Source organism: Heliangelus exortis, chromosome 1 (genome assembly GCF_036169615.1).
Source record: "Heliangelus exortis chromosome 1, bHelExo1.hap1, whole genome shotgun sequence".
In the NCBI taxonomy this organism is placed as follows: Eukaryota; Metazoa; Chordata; class Aves; order Apodiformes; family Trochilidae; genus Heliangelus; species Heliangelus exortis.
This window is the reverse complement of record NC_092422.1, coordinates 139,699,541-139,725,110: the sequence shown is the minus strand read 5'-3', so window position 1 is coordinate 139,725,110 and position 25,570 is coordinate 139,699,541. Positions and strand designations below refer to the sequence as shown.

Here is a 25,570-nt window from a genome sequence, read left to right as displayed (position 1 = left end):
GACTTTGGTGATGTGGAGAATGAGGAAAGCCAGGTATCAAGTTCTTGTGCAGTCTCTTAGGCCCTCTGAACTGGTGATGATTAACTGGGTTTTGGACAGAGCTTTCATAAACTTCAGGAATCAATAGTTTCTTGGAGTCTGGCCTCTGACTCCTGCAGCAAACCAGGCTTTCCTCAGTGTTTACCCATATGATGGCTTTCCATCATGCCAGCACTGAGACCTTACTTCTCAACCTCATTCTTTTGTTTCTCCTGGAGTTATCACACATGTGAACATTTCCATTCATGCTTCACCCTGACCATTTTTTTCATTTCTGTGGCAAACAATGAAAATACCATGAGGTAGTTAAAAAAGCACACAATAGACATAATACTCCTTTGTTCCAAACACCTGGGCCTGAAAGCAAATCTCTGTGGCTGAGAATTTCACTGGTATTTTGATCATTTTTTTCCCTTCTCTGCTGGGAAGCTACAATGCCCAAGCATCTGCATGCTCCTGTAATTGCACGCATGCTGTCTAAGTTTTTTCAATGAAAACATAATTGTCAGGATCTGGCAGCCTGCATCTCTTTCAGCTGATGCCAGTGATGGCTGTTTCTGAATATTAGATATTATTAAGAAGATGGAAAATAAGGCTCTGAAGTACCATATGTTGGTTGGTAGGAGATGTCTTCCTGATGCTTGGAAGCATGAGATTCAGCATAGGAGTTAGATGTTTTGATAAAACTACTGCAGTATTGCTGCCAGCTCATTGTATGTATTTCAAAGCAGAAGTATTTTGGGAACCTTCACAAGAGAGAGGTAAAAAACATCCCAGCATCTTTGCTGGCCTTCACCAATACTAACATATATACTCCTAGTTAAGAACACAGACCTCCCATAGCTCAGATTCACTGGTCAACACAACTTCTAGTGCTCAGATCTGTTGTATAATAAGGCTGGGATCACTGCGACCATGAATGTACTCTGCAGTTTATTACTTGGTCAGGAAAATTCAGAAGGATAAAGTAGATAAACAGCCCTCATTTTTTTCATTCTGCTGGCACCTGAGTTGGCTTCACTCGGCCAAAGAGGGGCTGGTGGCTGCAGTGCCTAGGCACTGCTCATGGCTTTGAAGGTAAAGGTGCCTCACGTGGGCACGGGTGCTGCAGGACCTGCCTCTGAAACCTGCCAGCTAAAATCTTGATGGTGTTGCAATGGGGATGTCTTCTCATTGTCCTCCCTCCATCTCTCTGGTGTCTCCCCCAAGAAGGGGTGGAAAGCAGCATCAGCTGTGGGTGCCACGGGACCAGCACAGGTCAGCACTGGGCCACTCTGGCTGCAGCACCCACTTCTGGGGTGCAGAGGTGGGTGGAGAGAGACCTACCTGTGCCCAGCGAGGAGGAAACCTGACTCCTGGGAGTTGGAACACACCCACAGTACCACCAACACTGTAAGAAGATAATAACAGAAGGGAAAGCAGCACTCATAAAAGAAGAAAGGTCCAATTCTCCGTGCCTGAGACGCTGCAGAGGTAAGAAAGCTTCACTAAAAAAAAAAAAAAATTATTCAAGCCTTAGTTTAGTATTGGAGGTGTCTGATCTTTGTATGTCATGTGCAGAAGCTCTCTGACTTTCCTGACAAAATTCCCAGTTGGTCTCATGCACAGCATAGCACACTGTGCTCTTCATGGCCTCACAGCCCTCTCTCTGGTCTGGGGGTCACAGCACCCTTCTGCTAAGTCCCAGCAGAAATTTCACTGCTCTCTTGATTGCTCCCTTCATATGGAGTATCACTATTTTCCCTGCCTGCAGCAGTTTTATCACTGCTGTTCTTTTGGCTCATGTAATTGGCATTTTGTATTTTCAGTGGGATTTGCAAATAGCAGTAAAGTTACAACTCCCTGAAGAGGCGTGATAGACAGCCACTACTCCATTGAGTCAAACAGGACTGCAAAGCTTTGGGAAGAGCAAACCATGAGTATGGTAGGAACTTTAAGGAGGTTAATGAAGTCCTGCATTCTAAATCTGTCTTTTGGACATAAATGCTAGAGCAGAGCATACAGTGCCAGAGACTTACCTTATTGTCTGTTTATGGATGAGTACATTTTGCTCCTGCTGCCCCACTATCTGGACAGAGTGGGGTGCAGCTGCCTGCACAGATTTCTCATGTTATTTAAGATGCTCGAGTGGGTATCCCACCTGCTACCCTGTTGCCATTTGAGAGAACTCTGCGTCTCCTATAGGTGTTATCAACTACCATGATGCCTTTGGGGGTGTCTCAGCTACTGTATTGGAGGTGGTCCTGCACCCTACTGCTTGAGAACCTAAGCCTCACAAGGGGTCTTGGACAGCAACAGCAGGGATTAGGGTTTCCTCCCCACTTCTGGAAGAGCTGCAACTGCTCACAGAGTGTGGCATGTGTCCCGGAAATGGAAAATGCCAGTGAAATGCTCCAGCACCTCTGAGCAAAAATTAGCAGAGTATTCCAGCATCAGGATGGGTGGGCAAGGACCCAGGGCATCATCTTTGCTCTGGGCATGCCTCAACACAGCCTGCCAGAGCCCTGGGCTGTGCCAGGCACAAGCTTCAGAGAAGAGCAGCTCTTTAGCCAGCCACAGGCACAATGTGGCAGCTCAGGGCAGGATGTGTTTGCAGGTGCCTGTTCATAAAGAAATAGAAAAGGAGTAAACCAGGTCCCTCCAATTTTGGTCTTGCAAAGCCCTTCACAATTCAGCCACACAGTAAAGCTTTACCTCTTCTCATGGGCTCTTCCAAGCACCTTGTTTTGTTCCTCTTGAGCCAGTTTCACCTAGAGCTGGTGGCCAGCATGGTCAGCTGGTGGTACTGTGTGATGCTAGCAGCTATTGCTGCCTCTGAAGATGCTGCTGAGAGAGATTTGTAAGCAATATCCTAAATGTCCTCTTGGATGCTGGACTGGAGTGATCTGTAGCAGCAAGGTCAGTGTGTGTCACCCGACCGACTCAGCTGACAACCTTGCCCCCTCCCTGACGTCTGAGCATTACCCCAGCAGGAAAACCTCTGGATTAAAGCAAGCAATGTGCTTAATCCCTGCCCTGGGATTAAGACGAGCTTTTCTGACCAGGAATAAAAGTGTCTGTGATCAAGCTAAGGGATGTAGAGCTGGAAAAGAGAAATACCAGTGGAGGATGCCAGCTCTCCCCTGTTGTAAGCCGGATCTTGTGGCTGTGTTTCTTGTTGACCTGAGAGGATGGGGATTAGCATGGCAGGAGGTTGAGGCCAAAGATTAGGTTTGCAGCAGGAAGCACTGTGCTGGCAGGGTGCAGGCTGGGTGAGGAAGAGTTTGGTATTTGCCACCCCATCCCAGGGCATCTGGGTGTAGTGGTGTAGGCTTCCTCCCCTGATCGGGTGTTCCTACCCCCTCTCTCTGGGTCAGCACTCATCTCATAGGATGAGTGAGCATAGAGTGCAGCACCTCTGCTTCTCACTTGATCCTGGCTTCCAAGAGGTACCAGCTTCTGCCTCCATCAGGGGCAACCTGCTGCCAGTCATCTATGTCTTGGCCCTTGGAGGTGCAGCATCTTTTGGCTGCCTCTGCATTCACTTGCCTTTGGTCTGGGGAAGTTGCTCTCCTGTGTAGCAGGTCTCCAGTCCTCCCTGAGGCAGTCCCTGGACTTACAATAAAAATCCCCAGGACAATACAGTGACTTATCTCCATCACTTCAGATGGCTTGTCTTGGGATTTCTCTATGTATTTTTCCCAAAGAACACTCTGGGAAGGATATGTCCTAGTCCCTGAAACAACCCCATGTTTCTACTCCAGCATGGGATGCTGCTTTGCTGTCTTATTTCTCGGGTGGTTTTGTGAATGTCCAAGTATTTCACAGTTAAATCCCAGCCTTGCTCAACAGTGATGCTGCACCCCAGCAGGAGCTGAGATGGCCACTGCACCAAACGAGGCAGAAAATGCTATTGGCTTGGAGGAAATCCACACAGAAAAACAGGAACCTCCAAAAGGTGGGTTTGTATTGGCAGAACGAGGCATTTGGGCCCCCATATAGCCAGGGAAGAGGGAGAATACCTCAGTCCTGGCACTCCAGTTACCCAAACCTCTGTACATGGAGCCACAAGCATCAGCTTTACACTGCTCCTCTACCACCACAGCTACCAGACTGGTGGCTGCTACCTACACTGGTGCAAAAACCTGGCTGGCTTGGTTTTGCTCAAGCTTCCACTTAGTGTAAACATTTTCTTATATCTGTAATTCAATGATTCTTTCATTTTGGGTAATGTATTTCTGAAAAGAAAAATGTATTTTGCTTCAAAAGCATTTTTAAGTGAAAGAAAATGTAGAAAAGCATAAAACAAAAGTTCTGGGAAAAAAAACCCCAAAGCCCCAAGCCAACTCCTGAAATCCTGCAGTGAGCTTTGTTCTATTTCAAAGGTAATGTTGATGGATTTGACTTAGCTTGATGGTTTGTGATTTAGCTGGGAGAAAAATGGCCAGACAGAAAAAATTATGCATCTATGACTTTACCTAAATAAGAGCTTAAAAGTATGCAAATACTGAAAACTTTCTGCAAGATATGTTTATAAAGCCATCTCAGCCCTGTTCTTAAGATGCTTTTTTTGCTCCTGAAATGGGAGGGAAAAGTCAGGAATAAAGGCTCAGGAGGTGAAACTGAGCCCAGAGTCCCTGGCTGTGCTTGTCTTTCAGGGCTGGACCTGGGGCAGCCCCCAGCTCTCACACCCCCCATGCTATCTCACACCCAGCCTCACAGCAGCTTGGGCAGGGGAAAGGAGCAGACCATTGCACAGATGCAGCCCCAGCCATGGGTTTCTCAAACAGCTGGTGTAACTCAGTACCAGGCTGTCCTTCCCCCATGCCCACCCTGCCCTCTTCTCCACTGGATGCTGTTTCAGCAACCCCTTGACGTGCCTGACCACCAGTGTGCCCAGTGGGATGCCCAGTGAACAAAAAACTGGTAGATATTTCCAGCCTTTTTCTTGGTATGGTCCAAAAATAACATGAAAAACTTTGACATTTCAGAAAGAGGAGGTAGAAATCAACTGCTTGCATGCTTTTTGTCTCTGTCTTCATTTCCCCTTGGTGTGCAGGGCAGAAGACATTTACAGTGGAAGACGCTGTGGAAGACATTGGGTTTGGGAGGTTCCACATCTTGCTTTTCCTGATCATGGGCAGCACTGGGGTAGGTGTTTGCAGCCATCTGCACTGGCCTGAAAAAAAAAAAAAAAAGATAAAAAAAGAAGCTCTTCTTTTTTTCCTTATTACTGTGCAATAACACAATAACAGCCATAAGCATCGTGGGCCTATATTGCATCCCCTTTTTCTCATGTACCTTCTCAAGATGGATTTCTGCTGCTGCTATCTTTGGCCAAAGTCAATATTGGCTAGAGCTGATATCAGACCTATTTCAGAGCAAGGCTGAGCAGGTTGGTCCAGAGCATCCTAGCCTGTCCCCTGCCCCAGTACAAGGCACATCTTCAGTAGTGCCTGAGGGTTAGATTCAGCTTCCCAACTGCCTTCTTCTTCCCATCCCCAGGGCACCTAAACCCTCCTCAGTCTATCACAGGAAAGCTGCTCTCCTCGCACCCTTGGCTATTAGAAAATATACCTGACTGCCAGGGCCCTGGATGAGTGGTCTATCATCTGATCTGGGAACCAGAGCAAAAGTTTGAGGCCAGGATGCAATAAAGATGTAATGTGGACATAACCACGAGGATCACTGCAGCTGAGGTATAAAAGCCTCTTGCTGTGTATAAATTAGAGGCTCATTTCTTAACTGAAGCCAGCTGCTGGGGCAAACAGCCAATGTAACAACAAAGTTTTTCGTCAAGAACAGTTTTAAGAGGTCATCTTCAATGCTCAGATTCACAGCCAGGTACTAACCAAGCAGCTTTGTTTCCAGAGATGTTTGAAGACCTTGTACTACCACAGCTGGGTAAGATCCTGCTTTGCAAAAGGTCTTTCCAGTCTTCCCAGGTACACTTCCTAGATATCTGCTTTCTTGCTGCACCTTTCTCCCCCCCTCTTCTTGTTTCCAAGGGTTCACATCTTCCTGATCAGGCAGAGGGTTCTGACTACTGTGGAGGCTTCACTGAGCTGTTTGGACACAGTGGGACTGCCATGGCTTCAGGCTTGATGGCCTGAGGGTCTCTCCTGTGGGCTCCTTGGGGCTTCTGTTCTCACTAATATGCACACTTGTTCCCAAAGGTGGCTGAAGCTATGGAGATCATGCTAATAGCTGTTGTGTCCCCTTTCATCCGATGTGAGTGGCAGCTTCAAGACTGGCAGGTGGCTTTGGTGACAACGGTGAGTGGCTTCTTTTCCCCCCACACAAGTAATTCTCTATGTGGATGTTGGTCTGGGCACCACCATGGGCTTTGTAAAGTATATTTCCCAATGGACCAAATAAATTCCTTGGGCCTCCTCTCATGTACCACAGCTACAACTGCAGAAAGCAAGCTGATGTGAGCAGATATCCCTGCTCAGAGCTGTAATGACAAAACAAGTCCCCATTTCCATATTCTTATATTGAAGTCTTTGCCACCTATCCCACAGCTTTGGGAGCTAAAGCAGTGAGTGCCTACATGGAGGAAGTCAGTCCCTGAAAGCCGGTGGTTCTGGGCACTGCAGTCCATACGGCTGCATGGAAAGCACTCAACCCACCCAGAGTTCAAGGACCAGAGCTGCCCAGTGCTGCTGGCAGTGGGACCTCCAGAGCTGAGTTTCATTTCTCCATAGATGGTGTTTTTTGGCTACATGGTCTTCAGCATAGTGCTCGGGCTCCTGGCTGACAGGTATGGCCGCTGGAAGGTGAGTTGAGCATCAGGATGAACATCCTTTTCCTGGGCACCATGGGAGCCATTCGCCTGGCTGAACCTGTCACTTGATGACTGATTTTTCCCCTTTTGCAGATTCTGCTGCTCTCCTTCCTCTGGGCAGCCTATTTCTCTCTGCTGACCTCGTTTGCCCCATCCTACATCTGGTTCGTGTTCCTGCGGGCCATGGTGGGCGGTGGCGTGTCGGGCCATGCACAAGGGTAAGGCCACGCTTCATTCCTCCTTCACTCCTGGAAGAAAACCTTCCTGAGGAGGTTAGCAGAGGTGTCCACGGACCTGGAGGAGTTGAGGTCCCAGGATTGCAGCCAGAAGGGCCTTTTGGCTCCTTTTCCCTGAGCCTGGTGGGATGCCCGATTTTCCTCATGCTGGTCCTGCACAGTGACCTGGAGAAGATGGCTGGGAAGGGGCCTCCTTGGGGGCTGGAAGTGAAAAGGGGAGCAAATTCCCACACTGCCTTGAAACAAAATGCCATTCTGTAATCTCTCTGAATCCTGGTTGATCATCCTAAATTGTAGTTCCCAAGAACTCCCAACCCCAGGAATAGAGAGGGCAGCTGGTTTACATTAAAGCAGTGACAGAGGGATTATTAAGCACATATATTATAAAAACAATTAGACAGGTAACAGATGAGCAAAGGCTGCTTCCTCATAAAAAAAGTCCCAACAAATCTGCTGAAGCAGCAAATTCTTCTTTAACCAATGTAAAATGTTCCCACTTAAAAGAAACTTTTTGCCCTGTTGGGGTTGAAAGGGGAACATGGAGGGGGAGAGCAGAAGTTCTCAATATTAACAACCACTTTTCTAGGAGCCTGACAAAAGAAACTATTTATTTTGACTCTCTCAAAAAAAACAAATGCAGGATTTCAGCATCTTCCATGGTTCTTCAAAGCCTGATTGCTGCCCACACAGGAAACCCCAAAGCACATTGACCCAAGAGCCCTTTGCTGAATGGACAAATGGGAGAGAGATAGGTGCTGCTGGGAGGAGAAGGCAACCTGCTTCAGGGTTGTGCATCTGCTGAGCTCCTGGGCCTCCCTCCCTCGCAGGAGAATCCCTGGTCCCTGGCTGCAGAGTCTCCTAATGAGCAGAGGAAATTGAACATTTCATAGGACACTTTAGCACCCAGGATAAAAGGAGATAATATGGGTCTCTCCCCATCCCTCCCTCTTTGCAAGTAAGGAAGCACACCTTATGTCTGTGAGACAGAGAGGTGCCCAGGCCAGGCTCTTCCCCAAGGGTTATCCAACCATTTGATAAAAAATAGAACAGACTCTTTATTTAATGAAAAAAGAGTCACTAAAAACTGCTTCTGCAAACATACTCTTCACCTATGCTGGCACTTCAGTCACCCCACAGGACCTTCCCAAAGTTTCCTGGTGCACAGAGTGCAGGCTGTTTTCCTGCCTGTGTCCTACAGCTGTGTCCTGGAGGGGATTCATGCAGTGCATCTCCCTGCTGTGTAATTTGGTACCTGCACAAGTGACAGCCATACCGAGCAGGGATTCCCCATCTCTGGGTACTCAGTGGTGGGGGAGGGCTGGTGCTCTGTCTAGGGGCAGCAATGTCCAGCACTGACTGAGCTGAGCATCTCTTTTTTGATGTATATCTGTTTTGGGTTTTCCCCCCCCCCCCCCCCCTTTCTCACTAGGCTGATCATAAAGACAGAATTCTTGCCCACCAAATACCGAGGATACATGTTGCCCTTATCTCAGGTAAGAGTGAGCATGTGAACTGTTTCTTCTATCCCCATGACCCAGGAGATTTGTGCCACTGTTTTGGGAAGCCAAGTCTCCAGCACATCAGCCTTTCTTGCAAGGTGTTCACAGCAAATGCCTGCTTTCTGCACACTGAACTGTAGCATCTGTCCCATTAAAGATGTACACAGGGAGCTGCCTGTAGAAAAGAGGTAATATCTTATCAAATGATTGGATGCTGCAAACATTGCATGTGGACTTTGATGGCTGGCACCCAGCCTCTCGATTGCCATGTCAATAACACCATTGTGTGCTCTAATGAGGCCAGTGCTGATGGGCTTTCTGGCAAGCCCTGGGACTAGCAACACCACCATCCCCCTCCCTTGGGGGGAAGGGGGGCTTGGGGTCACTCTCTTCTCTTGAGAAGCTCAACATGAATCAGCAATGTGCACTTGCAGCCCAGAAATGAACTCTATCCTGAGCTGCATCAAAAGAAGAGTGTCCAGCAAGTTGAGGGAGGTGATTCTCTCCCTCTACTTTGCTCTCTTGAAACCCCACCTGCAGTACTGTGTCCAGTTCTGGAGCCCCCAACACATGAAAGACATGGAGCTGTTGGAGGACTTTGAAGATAATGAGAGGGCTGGAGCATCTCTTCCATAAAGACAGGCTGAGAGAGTTGAGTTTGTTCATCCTGGAGAAGAGAAAGCTCTGGGTAGACCTTATAGTGGCATTTCAGAACATGAAGGGGGCCTACAGGAAAACTGGAGAGGGACTTTTTACAAGGGGATGTAGTGGTACAAGGAGTAATGGATTGAAATTGGAAGAGGGGAGACTCAGATTAGACATTAGGAAGAAATTCTGTAATGTGAGGGTAGTGAGACACTGGCACAGGTTGTCCAGGGAGGTTGTAGATGCCTCCTCTCTGGAAGTGTTCAAGGCCAGGTTGGATGGGGCTTTGAGCAACCTGGTCTAGTGGGAGATGTCCCTGCCTTTGACAGGGAGACTGGGACTAGGTGATCTTTAAGGTCCCTTCCAACCCAAACCATTCTATGATTCTGTGATTAATAAGGTGATTCCCAGATGAAGTCCTAGATTAAGCCTGTCCCTGTTCAAGGATGACAAAGGGCTTTGCACAGGACAGGGCTAGCACAGATAGTCCCAAATTACTCCTGAGATGTGCTGGAAGGATTGTGACCACTTGCTGGGCAAAGACTACAGCAAATGTGACTGGGGTTGTTGCTTACTCCAGACTTCTGCAGTGGGCAGTTGCTGCACGTGCAAATGATCTGTGGATGCCTCATTGAGAACATGGATTCATCTGTCTGGTGAACCAAAAGTGTTTGTATATGGCCTTGGTGGCAGGAATGCTTTTAACTACTGACTGTTTGATCTCATGGCTTCATTACCAAGTGTCATTAGAAACATATAAAAAAGAAAAATCTCCTACTTCTCTGCAGAAATCTGTTATTTCTGCCCACAGATTACTCATGAACTTCCTGTGGCTTTTCTGTATTTGTTCTTTGTGTTGGCTGAGCTCTCTTGGTTGGTCCCCTGGAAAGGGACATGTCTCCTCATGGCAACAAGTGAACTCCAGAGAGGAACCTACAGATTGGGGCCCAAATTTTCCATTGGAGTCTTGATATTGGGTCCACTGGAGACCTAGCAATTCCAGCAGCAGCACTCTGGCCCAGTTTTGCCTTCAGTGCTTGTAAGCCTACTGCTTCCTCACAGAGATTTAGACAAGAGGAAAATTCAAGGACATGAGTGTTAGCAGAGAAGCAACCATTGGCTTTAAGCACAATGGTAGCCACAGCAGGTTATCTGTTTTCATCTGGAACTGATTAAGACTATCGTCAGCCATCCCTCCCTAAATCCTTGTCTGCCTTTCCCTCCTTCATACAACCCAAGCTCAGATTCTCAGACAGCTTCAGAATGGCTTTGTTTGTATCGCTGTGCTCCTCAGCACAGATCCCCACCTATCCGTGGAACCAAATGGAGGAAGAAATATAAATCATTGCCATGTGTTCATGTTTTGACCCCTTCCTTTCCCTTGGAAAGGTCTTTTGGTTGGCAGGATCCTTGCTAATCATTGGCCTGGCATCGGTGGTGAACCCAACCATTGGCTGGCGGTGGCTGATCAGAATTGCCTCCATCCCTGGCATCTTGCTCATCCTGGTGTTCAAGGTAGGAAGAGACCCTTTCCCCACTCCCTGCTTCACCACCCCCAGCCCAGTGTCTCCCCAGGCACCAACAGGTGCCACACTTCACCATCCATGAGAAGGACTTTGCTTGTGTCCTTTCACCACTATAGTCCTTTCCTGAGGGTGGCTTGGGAAGGTCCTGATGGCCTGGGCAGTGCTGCAGAGCAGCTGCTGGGGAGGTGTCACCAGGCTTTGCCTTGCTTTGTAAAGCCTCTGGCTTCACTGCCATGCTGCAGCCCACCAGCACCCTGCCCTCCAGTGTTCAGGCTGCCAGCAGTACCCAGGGACCATGGGGATGCTCCAGGCACTGAGAGGATCACAGGCTGCAGTGTGTGCACAGGATGTGCAAAAATTGACAATTAATATCTTCAGTCTAATGCTGGCCACAGCACATCCTCTTCAGTCTGTACCTTTGCTAGGGCTGACAAAGAAGCCTTGGTGAAGTGTTCAAACAGCAAATGGGTGCCAGAGCTTCCCTAGAGTCTACTCATGCTTCAGAAATATCAGCCTTTGACAGGAAGAACATCAGATTTATGGGGAGTGATGTGGAAAATCTCTACTTATGGTACTCGTGGGCACTGCAGTGCTAAGCTGTGGCTGCTGCAAGCTGTGTGACAGTGAAATCTCCTCCTACAGCAGAACAGATGCACAAGTTGATCTGGGGTAATACCTGGACAGTCAAATGTAAAGTCAATCTGAAAGTCCACCTGTATAACTTTGATGTTCCATTTTACTGATTATTTGTGCCAGAAAATAATGTGTAGCCAAAGTTTTTAGTCCAGAACTTAAAAAACCGTCAGTATACATACTTTTAAAAGTTAGTTTTAAATCCATATTTCAATGTGTTTGTGCATAGCCATCATTTAATGAAAATATATTTTACTTTGGAGGGACCACCAGGTGTGGGTGAATGCTGCAAATGCTAGTGATGTGTAGGTTTGTTTCTAAATTTCATCCACGTATTCCTTTTTTTAATGACCTTGTTGAATCTTCCAAGACTTTTGCTTAAGTAAGTCACACATGCCTCATCCTCTTTTAGAATTTCAATCAATTATAGGTTGCTTTTGTTAAACCTGCATCTTAGACTTCCACCTCTCAAAAGTGCTCACCAACAGATGGCTCAGCAGCAGACTCTTGAGAGCTGGACCAAGAAATGGGTTTGTTGGGCAGGGTGAGCCCCCAGCGCCCTGGGGACACACCTGGGGAGCTGGGACACGCAGCAGTATCCCAGAGCATGGTGATGGAGCAGGATAGACAGAAGGCTCCTCCAGCTCAGGTGGTGCCTTGTGCTAATCTTGGTTGTGTGGGCAGAGAGGTGCAGAGGCACCCTCTGACACCTCTTTACTTCCAGTTCATCCCAGAGTCGGCGCGGTACAACGTCTCCACGGGAAACGTGGCAGCAGCCCTGGCCACCCTGCAGAGGATAGCCAAGATGAACGGGGCAGCAATGCCTGAGGGGGTGTTGACAGAGCCCCCCAAGGTGAGATGAGCCCCTGGCACTGCCTGGCACCTTCATCCCAGGCAGGGCTGCCAGCATCTGGGAATGGGGGAGGGAATGGGACCACCAAGTACATCTCACTCTGCCTCTCTCCCCCTCCTCATCTTGTTTCTTTCCAAATGACTACTGAACGTGATGAGGAAGACATCCCTTTTCTTTTGGAGAGGCAGTAATTTTGTCCCTCAAAATGGAATTGACTTTTCTGCTGTTTCTCACATTCTTTGCATTTGCTCAGAAAAATATCATGCTGACAAAGCATTTGCTTCTTTTACCCCAAAAAAGTGCCTCCAGCAAACCATGCTCTTCCTTACCGCCCATTCATACCCCAGGGGTGTCCCCTGTGCCCTAGGACCTGGGACCTGCCCCTTGAGGTCCCTCTCAGGGTTATGCCTGGCCAGGCTGCAAGGGTCCTTGCCATGGGTTCAACCCACTGCTCCCAGAGGCTTCTCCCAGCCCCTGTGCAGGCTCATCCCCTATGTCCCAGTACTCCAGGTCCCTGAGTGTGGGTCACACTCTGACTGACAGAAGAGGGTCAAAGCAAGAGAGGCCATTTCACAGCTACTACCATTTCCACCTGTACCGAGCTGAGCAGCTCAGGAGTTGATCGATCGTTACTGGACCAAAATGCCCAGAAGCATTTGTAAGTGTTTCAGGCATGACAGGAGAGGAGTTGGGGGCCAGGCACTCCCCCAGACTGCTTCCCCATTCCCTTAGTCTGGACCCTGATGACTGCAAGATGAGAGGACTTATTCAGGTGGCTCCTTTGAACCTCGGAGAGGAAGATTGGACAAAACTATTGTCCAGGGACTCAAAATTATTATCCAACTCTTTTAAGTACCTTTCTTGGACCTCTTAGTCCCACAGAAACTAAACACTGTGCTTAGCAATTCATGCAAGATGGTGCTATTGTATTGGAATTAATTAGGATTAAAGCTCTGCTGTAGTTTAATTTAATTTATGTAATAGACCCACACTGGCTGTGGGAAGGAGTTCTGTTCATTGTGCACCTTGTCAGGATTAACCGATGATGAGGGGAAAAAAAATTTAAGAAGTAACCCAACCCTTCCCTGTGGAGTCATTTCCCCTTGGTGGAGGGGCAGCTGCTGGCTCTTGGGGATCAGTGGGGCAGGCAAAGCCCCCCCATGACTGCTTGGCTCCCTGCTCACTGGGATTCCAGGCCTCCCAGCAAGATGTACATGGCCAAAAACTTGCTCCATGGGCAGAGCAGCAGACATAGGGCCCCTTTCCCCAGGGTGTGGGGCAGGGGGAGCTGGCATCAGCTCCAACAGTGTCACCCACCCAACAGCAACCAGGTCTCCCTCTAGCACAGTGATGGTCATGCTGGGGCCAGACTGCTGGGGAGTCCTGTAGGGACCAGGAGTGCTCAGGGAGTTCTCTTCTCCCTTCCATCCTTTGCAGTGAGTCCCCCTGTGGATATCCTTTGGAAAGAGGGGCTTCCCTCTCTGGAGGACTGATGGGGTGCTGTGTTACACCATCCATCAGTCTGTCTGTGTCATCATCAGCCCAGGGGGCCTGGGGTGCCAACTGCTGCTGCAGAACACTTGCCCCTGTATAAAAGACACCTTTTTTAAAACCAGCTGTTTCTATACATTTCCAGGAAAGGAGAGGAAAATTCAAGGACCTTATCCACCCCAAATACCTCAGAACCACTTTGCAGATATGGATCATATGGTAATACCATTTTTTTTTCCTTTTTTTTCTTCCTCTTGTTCATCATCTCTCTCTCTCAGTTGGAACATGTGCAGATGTGCAGGGAGCAGAAGTCTCCCATTGATTCTGACATTACAAGGCACCACTCCTCTCTTGGGGGGGTGGCTTGCAGATCCTTGGCAGCTGGAGGGGGATGGTCTGGACATGGGTCACTGTAGGCTTGTCCTGATCTCAAACCATGCCTCACACACTCTGTGCCAGTCACTGTTAACACAGGCAGAAAAAAAGTCTGGATATCCAGGACACTGCAGGATGCCACAAGCCCCTTCTCAGGACAGGGCAGCTCAGGCAGGTGGGGTGGAGTCTACACCTGCCTGCAGCATGTGCCAGCCACTCCACTTCCCTTCTTGGGGTGAACTTCTTCTTCTTGAGAAGAGGACAAATGCCCCAACTTTGCAGCCCAGCCAGTGTCTCTGTGAAACAGGGCTCCAACAGGAACACATGAACTGCTGCCAGTGCCACTGACTGGGGAAAATTAAGATTGAGGGGGGATGGGTTTCAAATGCCATCCTCGCAGTAGCTGTATTACATGTTCCATTGACTTTGCTGTCTGGAATGGAAATGTGTAAATAATGAGTCCGTGGGAATTCATTGACTCAAAATGTTGCTAAGTCAGACCTTGAATTTTTTGTCTTTTTCCCCTCAGCTTGTATGAGTGTTATGAAATATTGTTCTATTTGTCTTTTTAATCCTCCTTTCTCTCCTAGTCCTCCCAGGAGTCACTGTCATGTTCTCTGGGTTGCAATTCCACCCCCCATGCTCTGAGCCTCCCAGGCAACTCATTTCCTAGCCCAGATTCTGTTGCTCATTTCTGAAACTGCCAGTGGGGACAAAAAAGTGAAAATTACATCTCGACCTGCTTATGATTAAGCTTATGCTGAATTACTTGATAATGGCACAGCCAGGCTGCCATCACCAACACTGTGTTCCTGACAGCCAGCCAGGGTGCAATGTGAACTTCTCTAGCCATCTAATGAAAATTATTTTCAAAAATCCCTGGGCAGAAAGGATAAGGGCTGAAAAAAAACCCTGGATGGTGGCTTCATGGGATCTGCAAGCACTGGGGACTGATGTTGAGATTCCCTGGTCAGGGCCTCCGTGGGGCAGGGATGGTCTGGAACTGTACCCACTTACAGCCCTATGTGAAGAAAGGGGCTGAAGAGGCAAGTTCTGTGTGCAAGTCACCTGCTGCAGAGCAAGAGACAGCATGAAGGGGCAGCCAAAGAGCTGAGCTACGAGCTGGACTGGGCTGCTCTGAGGAAGAGAGCTGCATAGACAGAAGTGTGCCATGCATGGGGTGAACTGGTGGGCTCCTGGCCCATCACCAGGCTCAGGCTAGGAGGGTCCATCCATCACGCAGTGTGGCAGAGCTGGGTTACTCACTTGGGGAGGTCCCTGAGCACCCAAATCCTGCTGCAGTGCAGTTTCCCCACCTTCCCAACCACTGCTGCTGCTCACTGCATCGTTCTGCCCCACAGGCTCGGCATTGCTTTTGCTTATTATGGTGTCATCCTGGCCAGCGCCGAGCTACTGGAGCGGGACCCCGTCTGTGGCTCCGCGGCAGCGCCCGGGCAGGGCTCAGGAGGGGACTCCGAGGAGAGCAGCAGCGTCAGCAGCCCCTGCTACTGCCGCTTGTTTGGGCCCTCTGCCTACCAGACCATGATCATCAGCACAGCCGGAGAGATCGCACGTAACCTCCTCCTCCTCTCCCTTCCCTGCTCTGCTGCTCCTCTCTCACCACCAGCAGCTCCTCGCTGCAAAACTCTGAGCTCTGCACGCACTTAGTGATGTGCCAGGAGTTGAAATGTCCTCAGCGTTGCTGGAGAGGCACAGGCTCATCAAAAGGAGGGCTGGGACACAGACCCTGAGCTGGTGCCAAGTGGCGAGGGAGGGCATTTCTCCCCAGGTGGATAATTCAGCTTCTGGTAAAAGCACAGCTCCCTGCTGATCCGAAGACCTCCTTTGCAGTCAGCCTGTACCTACAGGATTGGTTGAACTTCGGGGGAAATTGCTCCTAACTTACCAGAACCAAGTCTGGCTTTCCAAATTCCCAGACACGTAGTTTTGGGGAAGTCATAAATAATCAGTGTTTGCAAATAATCAGATTGATGTAGCTGAATACACCACATGTGCTTCCTAAGAAATGGTGACCTCAGAAACAGTTCCTGTGCTGAACACTGTAGTAAGGGGCAGAAAAGTGCCCAGGGAATCCCCAGAAAACCAAAATGCTTGCTGGTGCAGCCTACCTCAGGGTGCTGCGGGGTGGCAGGATGGCCAAAACACACCTACATGGCACCCTGGAGAGAACTTGGCACTGTGTGTGGGACTAATACTGCAACACTCCTGGGGAGGTGAAAGTTTTCCCTGGTTCATGTTTCAGCATCTGAACTTCGAAGTGACCACATGTTGGATCCCCTGATGGGACCAGTCCAGTGATGCATTCAGGTGCCTGCTTGGCCCCTGGCTCATCAGGGAACACTCAGGGCTCTGGTTTGTGGCTGGGCTGGGGCCACGGGAAGCAAAACCACACAGGAAAGGGATGTTCAATCTGCAGGTGCCTTCCTGGCCTGGCCTACACGTGGCACAGGACCAGCACTGGTGCCCTGCTGCAGCACAGCAGGGTGATTTCAGAGGACAGGATTGTCATGGTCCATAACTATTAATATTTTATATTTTGTTTGTGAGGAAATATTAGCCACTACTCATGGATGTACTATGAATTACAAAGTAACCAGGTTTATGGTGTGAATGAATTACAGTGATTTATTTCAGGGAAAAATGACACCAGTTTTGACAGAAGTCTTAAGAAGGAGTTAATGGTGGGAGAGAAACAGGCAGAACAGGGTTTTTAAACAACTTAATCACCCCAGGGAAAAGAGCTATTAAGAAAAGAAAGAGAGCAACTAAGCCTTTTTTTTCACCATTCACTGTCTTGGATGCTCTGCTGCTCCTTGGTGCTGCTATTCTTCCTCTCCTCACTTCTTCTCTCACTTCTGAATTTGTTTCTCTGTTTTCCCTTTTTCTTATGACTTTTTATATATTAACAAGTTCCTTCTTTTCATCAATTATTGCCAGAGGTTGCAGCTTGGTAGCCGCGGGTCTTCCCTTTGTATTCAGGTTTTCCTGGAATTCTAGTATTTGCTATCAATTTGCATTAGATGTCTGGTGGTTATCAGCATCATTAGCATTTTATTTTTTTAGTCCTGACAAAGGAGGCGGGGTCTGTTGATGAGATTTTGCTGGTGAAAATTTGGTACCTTTTTAAACAGTGTAAACCATGCCGGTGGAGCCAGGGTTCTGCTGATGGAAATAAGTGTGATGCATTTTAAACAGAGTAAACAGAAAACCTCAGAGCCAGGCTTTTGTGGGTTCAATTTTGCTACATTTTAATGTAGTAAACTATGCCAGCACTGCCTCATGCTAGCTTGGATGTATTTTTACTGATTCAAGAGGCAATTTTTTATTTTTACTGTATCCACACTACAAGGCTCCATCCTCTGAGAGGAAGGACAAACAAAATGGAGAGGTAAAATTGCAGGATTTGGGTATAGGAAGAGATTTAGTAGGATTTGTGCACTTTTATAGAGTTTTTCGTAGGTGCTGAGGAAATGGGTATTTTTGAGGCATGCTACTTAAGGTCTATAAGACAGACAATCATTGCAGTTCGGTGGTCTAACATTTTATGGGTTTTCTTTTTTGTCTTCAGTAAATCCTTTGAACATTCTTGGCATCAATTTCCTCGGAAGACGCCTGAGCCTGTGCATCACCATGGGATGTACGGCCTTATTCTTTCTTCTCCTTAATATCTGCACCTCGAGGTAATCTGAAAATCAGCATGTGGGTCTTTTCTGTAGGGGTGGGAAGGGGAGGCAGGGGGCCATGCAGAGGGCAGAGGGCAGTTCCTATGGCAGTCTCAGGTCACCAGGTGGGTCAGGACAGTAATTCTTGTACCTCTCTGACTGGCTCCCTGCACCTCCGGGGAAAGCTGGGGCAGGAGATGCTCTGGTGCCATGATGTGCAGAGCATCTCACTTGTATGACTTGGAAGCCAAAAGGCTTCCCCTAAGCATTTCTAGCACAGTCTAGAAAACTAAAAATTATGTGAGCAACATCTACCAGAAAGAAGTAATATTTTTTTTTCAGTCTCTTTTTTGCCCCCTTTCTTTTACTATTGGCAATGCTACATACACGTCCTCTAACTTACGAACCAGTAGAGTTCAAGAAGAGCTCATGGGATGAAGACTACCATGAGTCCTGTAATTATTTTGGTTGATTTGTGAGGATGTGCAAAAAAGATCCCTCTCAAGCTGGCAGAGCCCAGCAGCTACTGGCAACCAGGATGGCTTCAAGCTGAAGTTTCCTCTAACTGGCTGGTAGCTGTACAAGTGCTTGCCAGTGGTGTACACCCCTGCTGCTGGCCACATTGACCACTGGCCCCAGAGGCTGGCTGAAATATTTGAGAGCTGGGGTGGAAGGCTGTAAATAGTCATTAAGGTTAATTAGTCCCCTGTCAGCAAGCTGACAGTCACTCACTAAGACATCGGCCTCTGTAGGGCTATTATTGTTATTTTCCACCTTTCCCTGAAACTGAGCCTGAGCCACCATTTTTGCTTGCAACAGTTTTGTAGAGGACTGGAAAGCAAGGTCTAGCCTTGACTGTAATGCCAAAGGCATCACCTGAGCCACTATGGTCCTGTCCAGGCTGCTCCCTCCAGCCTCTAACACAGGCCTGAAGAAAACCTGACATGCAGTAGCCTCTTGGCAAACATGCTTTGCCAACGGAGTGGAGAAAGATTATATTTGTCAAGAATCAACTTTTCCTTGTGGTTTCGTTATATTATTAAGCTGATACAAGCCTTAGCAGAGTGAGCAGGTTAGGCTGTGTCTCTGCTGATCTTTGTTCAGCCATACCAACTCTGCTCTCCATGGGTTTCTCTCTCTAGCACAGGCATGATTGGTTTTCTCTTCATGCTGCGTGCCTTGGTTTCAGCCAACTTCAACACCATCTATATTTACACAGCAGAGGTGAGTCCTCCTGAAGGTACAGTAAGCTGCTAGGGGGAATGAAAGACCATTTGCCTGTCTTCAGGAATATTTATTGACTGGTCAGACATATTTATTGACTGGTTAGAGTCACCCTCCTTGAACTAAGTGTCTCTGCTTCCCAGACACTGTTTCATATACAAGATCAGAGAAGGAATGGGAAAACTAACTGGAGGTGGCAAGAGCATTTGGAAGAGGAATGCTCTGATGAGCCTCCTGTTGGTCACCTACTACAAAACGTTATTCTTGATGATGCTGTGTACCACCACCTTTCAGTATCCCCTTTATTTCCCCTTCACAACCCCTGGAAAGTTAGAAAAGAGGCTACCACTGAAAGAAACATTTTCTAGCACTTAAAGGACTGAAGTTGTGTGTAATTTTTTTTCCACTTCATGTAAAAAGCTGTGTTCTGTCTACAAATAGTCTTATTCCCTTCAGAGAGCTTGTCCTTCTCACAGCTTTGGAGACTTGAGTTGCAAGGTTGAGGTTAAGCATGCATTTTTTTGTTTTGTTTTGTTGCATGTGGGGTTTTTCCAAACAATTGTGTGCAGTTAAATGCATTGCCTTGCAGAGAGAGGAAAATGATAAAAAGCAGGCAGAAGTAGCTCCCATCTTTTAATAGCATACTGTATTATTTACGTATGCACCAGTCTTGAATAAATACCAGGTTTTTACTAATCCTGAATTGGATGCCCTTGATGGGAAGACCATTGGGAAGACCCATCATAAGCCAATATCACTCACAATGGAATCAGTGATCAAACCAAAATTTGGAAATCCCCTTTCCATTCACATGCCTAGGGTCCTCTTTTATTACCTTACCTCTGTTGGCTTGGCCCAGTGGAGTATTTAAACTAAGGCTGAGTGTACTTGCTAAAATCTATTAACAGGACTTAACAGAAGGAAAACACATGCTTAAGTGTTTTACTGGCACAGGTGTTTAGGAGATGGTAAAAAGAAAATACACAAAGCACATTCTTCTAAGCTTGCGGATTGCTCATTGGGATCTGTTTTTCCTCCTTCTAAACAAAAATGGTGTTGATACAAATAAACAGGTAGTCTTGAAGGCTGCAGACAATATCCTTTTTTTCCTGCTTTGCAGCTACAGGGCCTGGCAATATAAATTGAATTCTTCCTTTAACACCCAGCATATCCTCTGTGCCTTTGATGTGAGCTGCCAATCACAGCTGGGAGAAAATGGGTGGGAACAGGGGAAAGGAGCAAACAGCAGGGGAATCACATCCAGCTTTGATTGACTTGCCCTAAAACTTTACTTGGGGCAAAAAATGGCACAAATGAGACCCAAAGGAGCTTTTATTTCCTTTCATATCCCACTAGCTGCCCTTGATAACATAATAGTTCTCTCTGAAGAAAAAAAAAAAAAAAAAAAGGACACATACCACCCATCATTGTTGCACTAATCAAATTTCTTTCTGGCTTGTTTTAGGTTTATCCCACCACAATGCGAGCCCTGGGGATGGGAACAAGTGGCTCATTGTGCCGTGTTGGAGCCATGGTGGCCCCATTTATCTCACAAGTACGAGTACACTTGATAATGTTGGTAATATCAGTGACCACTGTGCTGATCGTTGCTATCAAATATACAAAGATGTCCTTTAAGTTAAAAAAAAAAAAAAATTTAAAGTACTGACTTTCCCTCAGCTCATTAGTTTTTTTACCTTATCTTTACATAGAGCACTTCTGTGGTCCCATGCAGTTCTGCAAGATCTCGCCCCAGAGCTTTCTGCTCTCAGATTCCCAAGATGTATTTTCTTTCTTCAGTGTTTGGCACCCTTTGTCCACTCTTAAATTCCTAACTAGCTGCCAGATCCCCTCTCCTGGGACAGATATTTGAGCTGTTCTTTTTCCTGCAGGTTCTTATGAGTGCTTCTTTCATTGGGGCCCTCTGCCTGTTCTCATCTGTTTGTGTCATCTGTGCCATCTCGGCCATCACGCTGCCCATCGAGACCAAGGGCAGGGCATTGCAGGTTTGTAGTACAGCTCCAGTAGCTCCTGGGTACCTAAGGAAATCTGGGGAGGGACTTTTCACAAGGGCATGTAGTGATGGGACAAGGAGTAGTGGTTTTAAATCGGAAGATTTAGGTTAGACCTTAAGGGGAAATTCTGTCCTGGGAGGGTGGTGACCAGGGAGGTTGTGGCTACCCTCTTCCTGGAAGTGTCCAAGGTTGGATGGGGCTCTGAGCAAACTGGTCTAGTGGAAAGTGTCCTTGCCCATGGCAGAGAGGCTGGAACTATATGATCTTTAAGGTACCTTCCAACCCAAACCATTCTGTGGTTCTAAATGCTATTTAAAAACTGGTAGGTTACGATTCATCCAGAATTCAAACCAAACTCCCTCGAGGATTCATAAGCCAAAATAAGGCCTGAGAGGCAAGCACAGGGCATTGCTGTTGCAGCAGCTTAGAGCACTTTCACTCCTGTTGCCTGAAGCTCACTTCTCATTGAGGAACCCAGATGGCCTGTCCTAGACCCAGCTACCCCATGCAAGCATTTTAGCTGCAGCTCATGCAGTCTTTGCTCGTATCTCCAGCCCTGACTTGAAGCTGCTGCTTCACCAGCACACATTTTGTTCTGACTATGCTCTAGGGAGAGAGGACAGTGGATACAATAATTCCTTCAACTACTCAAGCCATTTCTTCACCAAATTAAAAATCAAAAGCCCCAACTGCATCAACCTGTCAGTGATGCCTTTGCAGCTAGTGTTTCCTAAAAAGCAACTGGCCAAAACCACTCAACATAATGATTAAGGAGGAAGCTTAAATTCAGCCTCTCTTGCACAAGTTGCACTGGTTTTATCACAGGAGGAAGTCAGCAGTGCTGTGATTTGTCAGTTCAGCTTCACCAGCATGGAAATTGTCACATCACACAGGCAGCACACCCACATCACACTGCCCATTATTCTGCAGTCTTACCTGTATAAACATGAAGCCTAAATAATCCATGTTTTTTAGGAGCTAGAGCAAGATATAGATTTGATCAAACTAGTTTGTGTCTTCAGACTTTGAAATAAAGACATTTATAGAAACACTCATTACATATATGCACACCCACATTCATTGGGACACATCTTCCAAGGTTTCCCCTAGGTGCGTAGGACAGTTACCTTGGGGTTTTCAGAAAAGCAGCATATTAATCATTGCCTGCTTCTTTAAATGCTTGACTTTTAGAAATGCTTGTATTTTTCATGTAATTAAATATATATATATATATATTCTATAAAAGACTGGAGGGGGAAAAAAAATCAAAGTTAAAGTTAAAGTGGTCAAAGCAAGTTATTCTTCCCTTGTGGGTGAAATTCAGCCCCATGCAGAGGCCAGAGAACCATTTGGGCCTTCAAACAGTTGGATTTAGAATAATTACTAAGCAAAACACTTCATTAAATCTGCTTTAGACATAAAAAGAAGGCTTTCATTCAGCTACAGTTGGATTAACTTTGGCTAAGAGTGGTCAAGATAAATGGGAAAATGGGAGTGTAATAATTCCTTAATGGCATCCCCCCCTTTCCTAGGGATTTAATAGCATTACTATAGTCCTTGCAACAAATAAGTTACAAGCTCCAGCTGCTGGCCTTTATGTGCAGACGTCAAAAGAATGGAAAAGTAAAGACCTGCAGACCTCCTTGTGTCCTCGAAGGAGTCCCCACTAGATCCCAAATTCAGCTTACCTAAATTCATCCTAAATTCATTCTTACCTTGTGGTCATCTCAGAGATGGGATTTGTGTATGTGGTCATTCAGGGACTGCTGAATCACAACTGTTCAATATATTGTCTAAGGGCCTCACACAGAACAGTCATCCAATTCATACAAGAATTTTTAAAAAAGTAAAAAAAGTAAAAAAAAAAAAGTAAAAGCTCTTTTAACATGGCAATATTCAGTCCTCAGGCTCCTGGCAACAGATGTGTTCCTTAAAAGGTCTATATGAAACAACTAGATAAACATAAGTAACTTTGTGAAATCTAGAATATTTAAAAAGAGTATCTACTTGTTTCAGTTTATTAGGACAGCATCACTCCAAACTCAAAGCAGTCATGGTGGGGTGCCTGTCAGAGGAGAGACCTTTTGGACATAACCAGATTAATATTATTTTCCTCTGTATCCATTTCTGTAGGTATTCATGTGCATTTTATTAATTTCATGTATTTTTCTCCCTCTTTTTAGCAAGTAAAATGAAAGCAAGTGTTTGATGTTGGATTGGGTAGGAAAGAAAAATAAACCTTTGGAATCCGTCATTTCCTGTGAGCTGCATTTGATGTTGATTGCTTCTCCATACCATTTCCATTATAAAAAAATTGCAACTGAACGGTGTAAGAGCAATGGTTTGTATAGTCAAATGGCAAATTTCTCAAGGACATTCCCTGTCTGATTATTCAATAAAAAGATGCTTTCTACCTGTCCCATGAAGCGACGTGGAGACTCCTTACTAGTAGTGCTTACTAGTAGTGCCATTCCATACACCAAAAGACAGAAAAAAAAAAAAAAAAAAAAAAAAAGAGAGAGAAAAGCAGCTCCCCCACAGTGGATTCAGGCAAAAAGCACAGAAAAACTAGAAAAATCTTTGCTGTAAGAATCTGGTACTTTCATTGAGGAGCAGAATATCATTCCTCAACTGTATGTGCATGTATCATCTGTGTGAAAGTATTTAAATTTAACATCTCAGTCCTCAATGTGGTGGCAATTTCTGAAGATTCTTCGGGCGACCTTCAGGACCACAAAATGCAAGTTGAGTCAGATTTTTCCAGCTGACTATTTAAGCAGAGCTATTTTGAAACAGCTTACAGCAGACAGAGAAGTCATCGGATGGCAGGAGTACATCTGTGCTCCTCTCCCCAGTGTTTTTCACTGGGAGAACAACTTGAGTGTGAAGCTGTATAGGTGGTCTAACTTCACCCCTAAATATACTAAGCCTCCCAGAAAATCTGTCCTTGCAAGCTCATGGTCCAGGGAAACACACACCAACCTCCTCTGGAAGCACTGTTAAACTTGGTGCCAGGGTATTTAGGACTTTCAGGCATTGTTAGGCTTTCAAGATTTCAAATATTGCAATGGCAGTGCCTCTTAATTTCTTAGGTCTGTGCTACTGCAGTGTGCACTGTTCTCATCTGTTTTGCTAGTATGGTCTCCTTCATTGGCCTGTTCTGCTCCTTCACCTTGCTGCTTTGTTGCTTTTTTTTTTTTCTGGTACTCTGTGGTAGTAAATCATCTGCTACAAGAAACTTTCCACGTTATCCAAACGAATTAAAGAGAAAAAAAAAAAAAAAAAAAAAAGATTGGCCAGCTTGAAAAACAACCAAATCATCATGAAATTTCAAAAGCTATGTCAAAGGCCTGCTGCAAACAAAACTGAGTGTTCTTAAATGCCCACTACATTTAAATGCACAGCATCACCCTATGACAAAGGCAAGCAGGTAGCATCTATAGAGTCCTGAAATTAATACCTGTCTCAAAACAGCTGCTCTGACAAACTGGGTAGGGTTTGGGTAGGGTCCTCATTTGATAAGACACTTGGATGGTGTCCTTGCAAGGGGAGTCTCTCATTCAGTAGCCACCCTGATCAGCAGGGCACTGTCCTTAGTCAACAAGGAAGAGTGGGTAGCACAGGAAGCTCTGGCAGAACCATCTTGCAAATGTTCTCTCTTCTGTTTAAGGACTAAATGCATGCAGGAAAATAAAGTCATTGCTCAGTCAACTCGGTTGGGAGAGGCCAAGGAACCATCTGGACCCCCATGCCCCACCAACTCAAATCCAGAACATTCTTGAACCCTACACTGAGTCTGGGCAAAGTAGGCCAAGCCTCAGCCAGGAGAGGCAGGGCCAGGAAGCATAAAAGAGCCAGACTGGAAATATGGGGAGTGCACACCCACCAGCCAAAGTCACATCATGCTGAGATCATCACTGGATCATAAGTAGTGATATCTCTTCTATCCCCTCTTCCTTCTCTTCTTTCTATCTCTTCTATCCCCTCTATCCCTTCTCTCCATTTCTAATTTTATTGTCAGCATAAAATGGGTAATATCACTGCTGAGTTCTGTGGGTTGTAACTTGTTTTGATGGGATGTGACACACATGACACCAGAAAAAGGCCCCTTTATGCTTCTCACCAGGTGAGATTCATGTACCACCAGGTGGGCAACCCAGGGAGATTCAGACTGGACTCCTTCACAGAGGGGTTAGATCCAGTCCTCCTCTCAAACCTCTCACTCCCAGGAAGGGTAACAGACACAGGCAGAGTTAACCTTCCCTGACTGCCCCAGGGGCAGGGTTAACCCTCTCTTAGCTCATCTCTTTTTAACAACCAATTCATTGAGGCTGACCTCAGTGTGGTACTTTCAGAGTAAGACCATTACCCAGGAGGCTTACGCAAAACACAGCTTTACTCAGAATTGACTAAGATTATAAACCTTGTCAAAAAAACCCACACAGCAGTATCACTCTCAAAGCAACAGCTTACAACTAACAGAACTTAGCAAAACTGCACTCACAAAACAACAGGCTGCAACCAGCTGAACTTGGCAAAATTAGAAATGATGTTACACTAACATATGCTCCGAGAATAAGGTTAG

At 46.5% G+C, this 25,570-nt stretch overlaps 1 protein-coding gene across 4 annotated transcripts; it reads left to right on the top strand.

The window, feature by feature from the left end:
* The first annotated feature begins 1,111 nt into the window (after window positions 1-1,111).
* On the top strand, window positions 1,112-23,411 carry SVOPL (SVOP like). 4 transcript variants are annotated; one of them, XM_071727618.1, is made up of 16 exons: window positions 1,117-1,512; window positions 3,890-3,976; window positions 5,078-5,169; window positions 6,195-6,293; window positions 6,726-6,797; window positions 6,899-7,023; window positions 8,471-8,534; window positions 10,575-10,700; window positions 12,069-12,197; window positions 13,834-13,907; window positions 15,425-15,636; window positions 17,653-17,764; window positions 18,889-18,970; window positions 20,436-20,525; window positions 20,863-20,976; window positions 23,169-23,411. In XM_071727618.1, the coding sequence occupies exons 2-16, from the start codon at window positions 3,898-3,900 to the stop codon at window positions 23,178-23,180; spliced, it is 1,482 nt and encodes a 493-aa protein (XP_071583719.1). In that variant the 5' UTR covers window positions 1,117-1,512; window positions 3,890-3,897; the 3' UTR covers window positions 23,181-23,411. The 4 variants fall into 4 exon arrangements, with proteins under 4 accessions (XP_071583692.1, XP_071583712.1, XP_071583702.1 ...); XM_071727591.1 differs by lacking the exon at window positions 23,169-23,411 and having other exon boundaries at window positions 1,112-1,512; window positions 20,863-21,148; XM_071727611.1 differs by lacking the exon at window positions 23,169-23,411 and having other exon boundaries at window positions 1,112-1,512; window positions 3,887-3,976; window positions 20,863-21,148.
* The last annotated feature ends 2,159 nt before the right edge of the window (window positions 23,412-25,570 follow it).

Excerpts from the sequence above, each read along its gene's own strand:
- SVOPL (XM_071727591.1), top strand. The coding sequence starts at position 3,898 with ATGGCCACTGCACCAAACGAGGCAGAAAATGCTATTGGCTTGGAGGAA. Across the intron at positions 3,977-5,077 it reads AAAACAGGAACCTCCAAAAG|GGCAGAAGACATTTACAGTG; the intron begins GTGGGTTTGTAT and ends CTTGGTGTGCAG. Across the intron at positions 6,798-6,898 it reads ACAGGTATGGCCGCTGGAAG|ATTCTGCTGCTCTCCTTCCT; the intron begins GTGAGTTGAGCA and ends CCCCTTTTGCAG.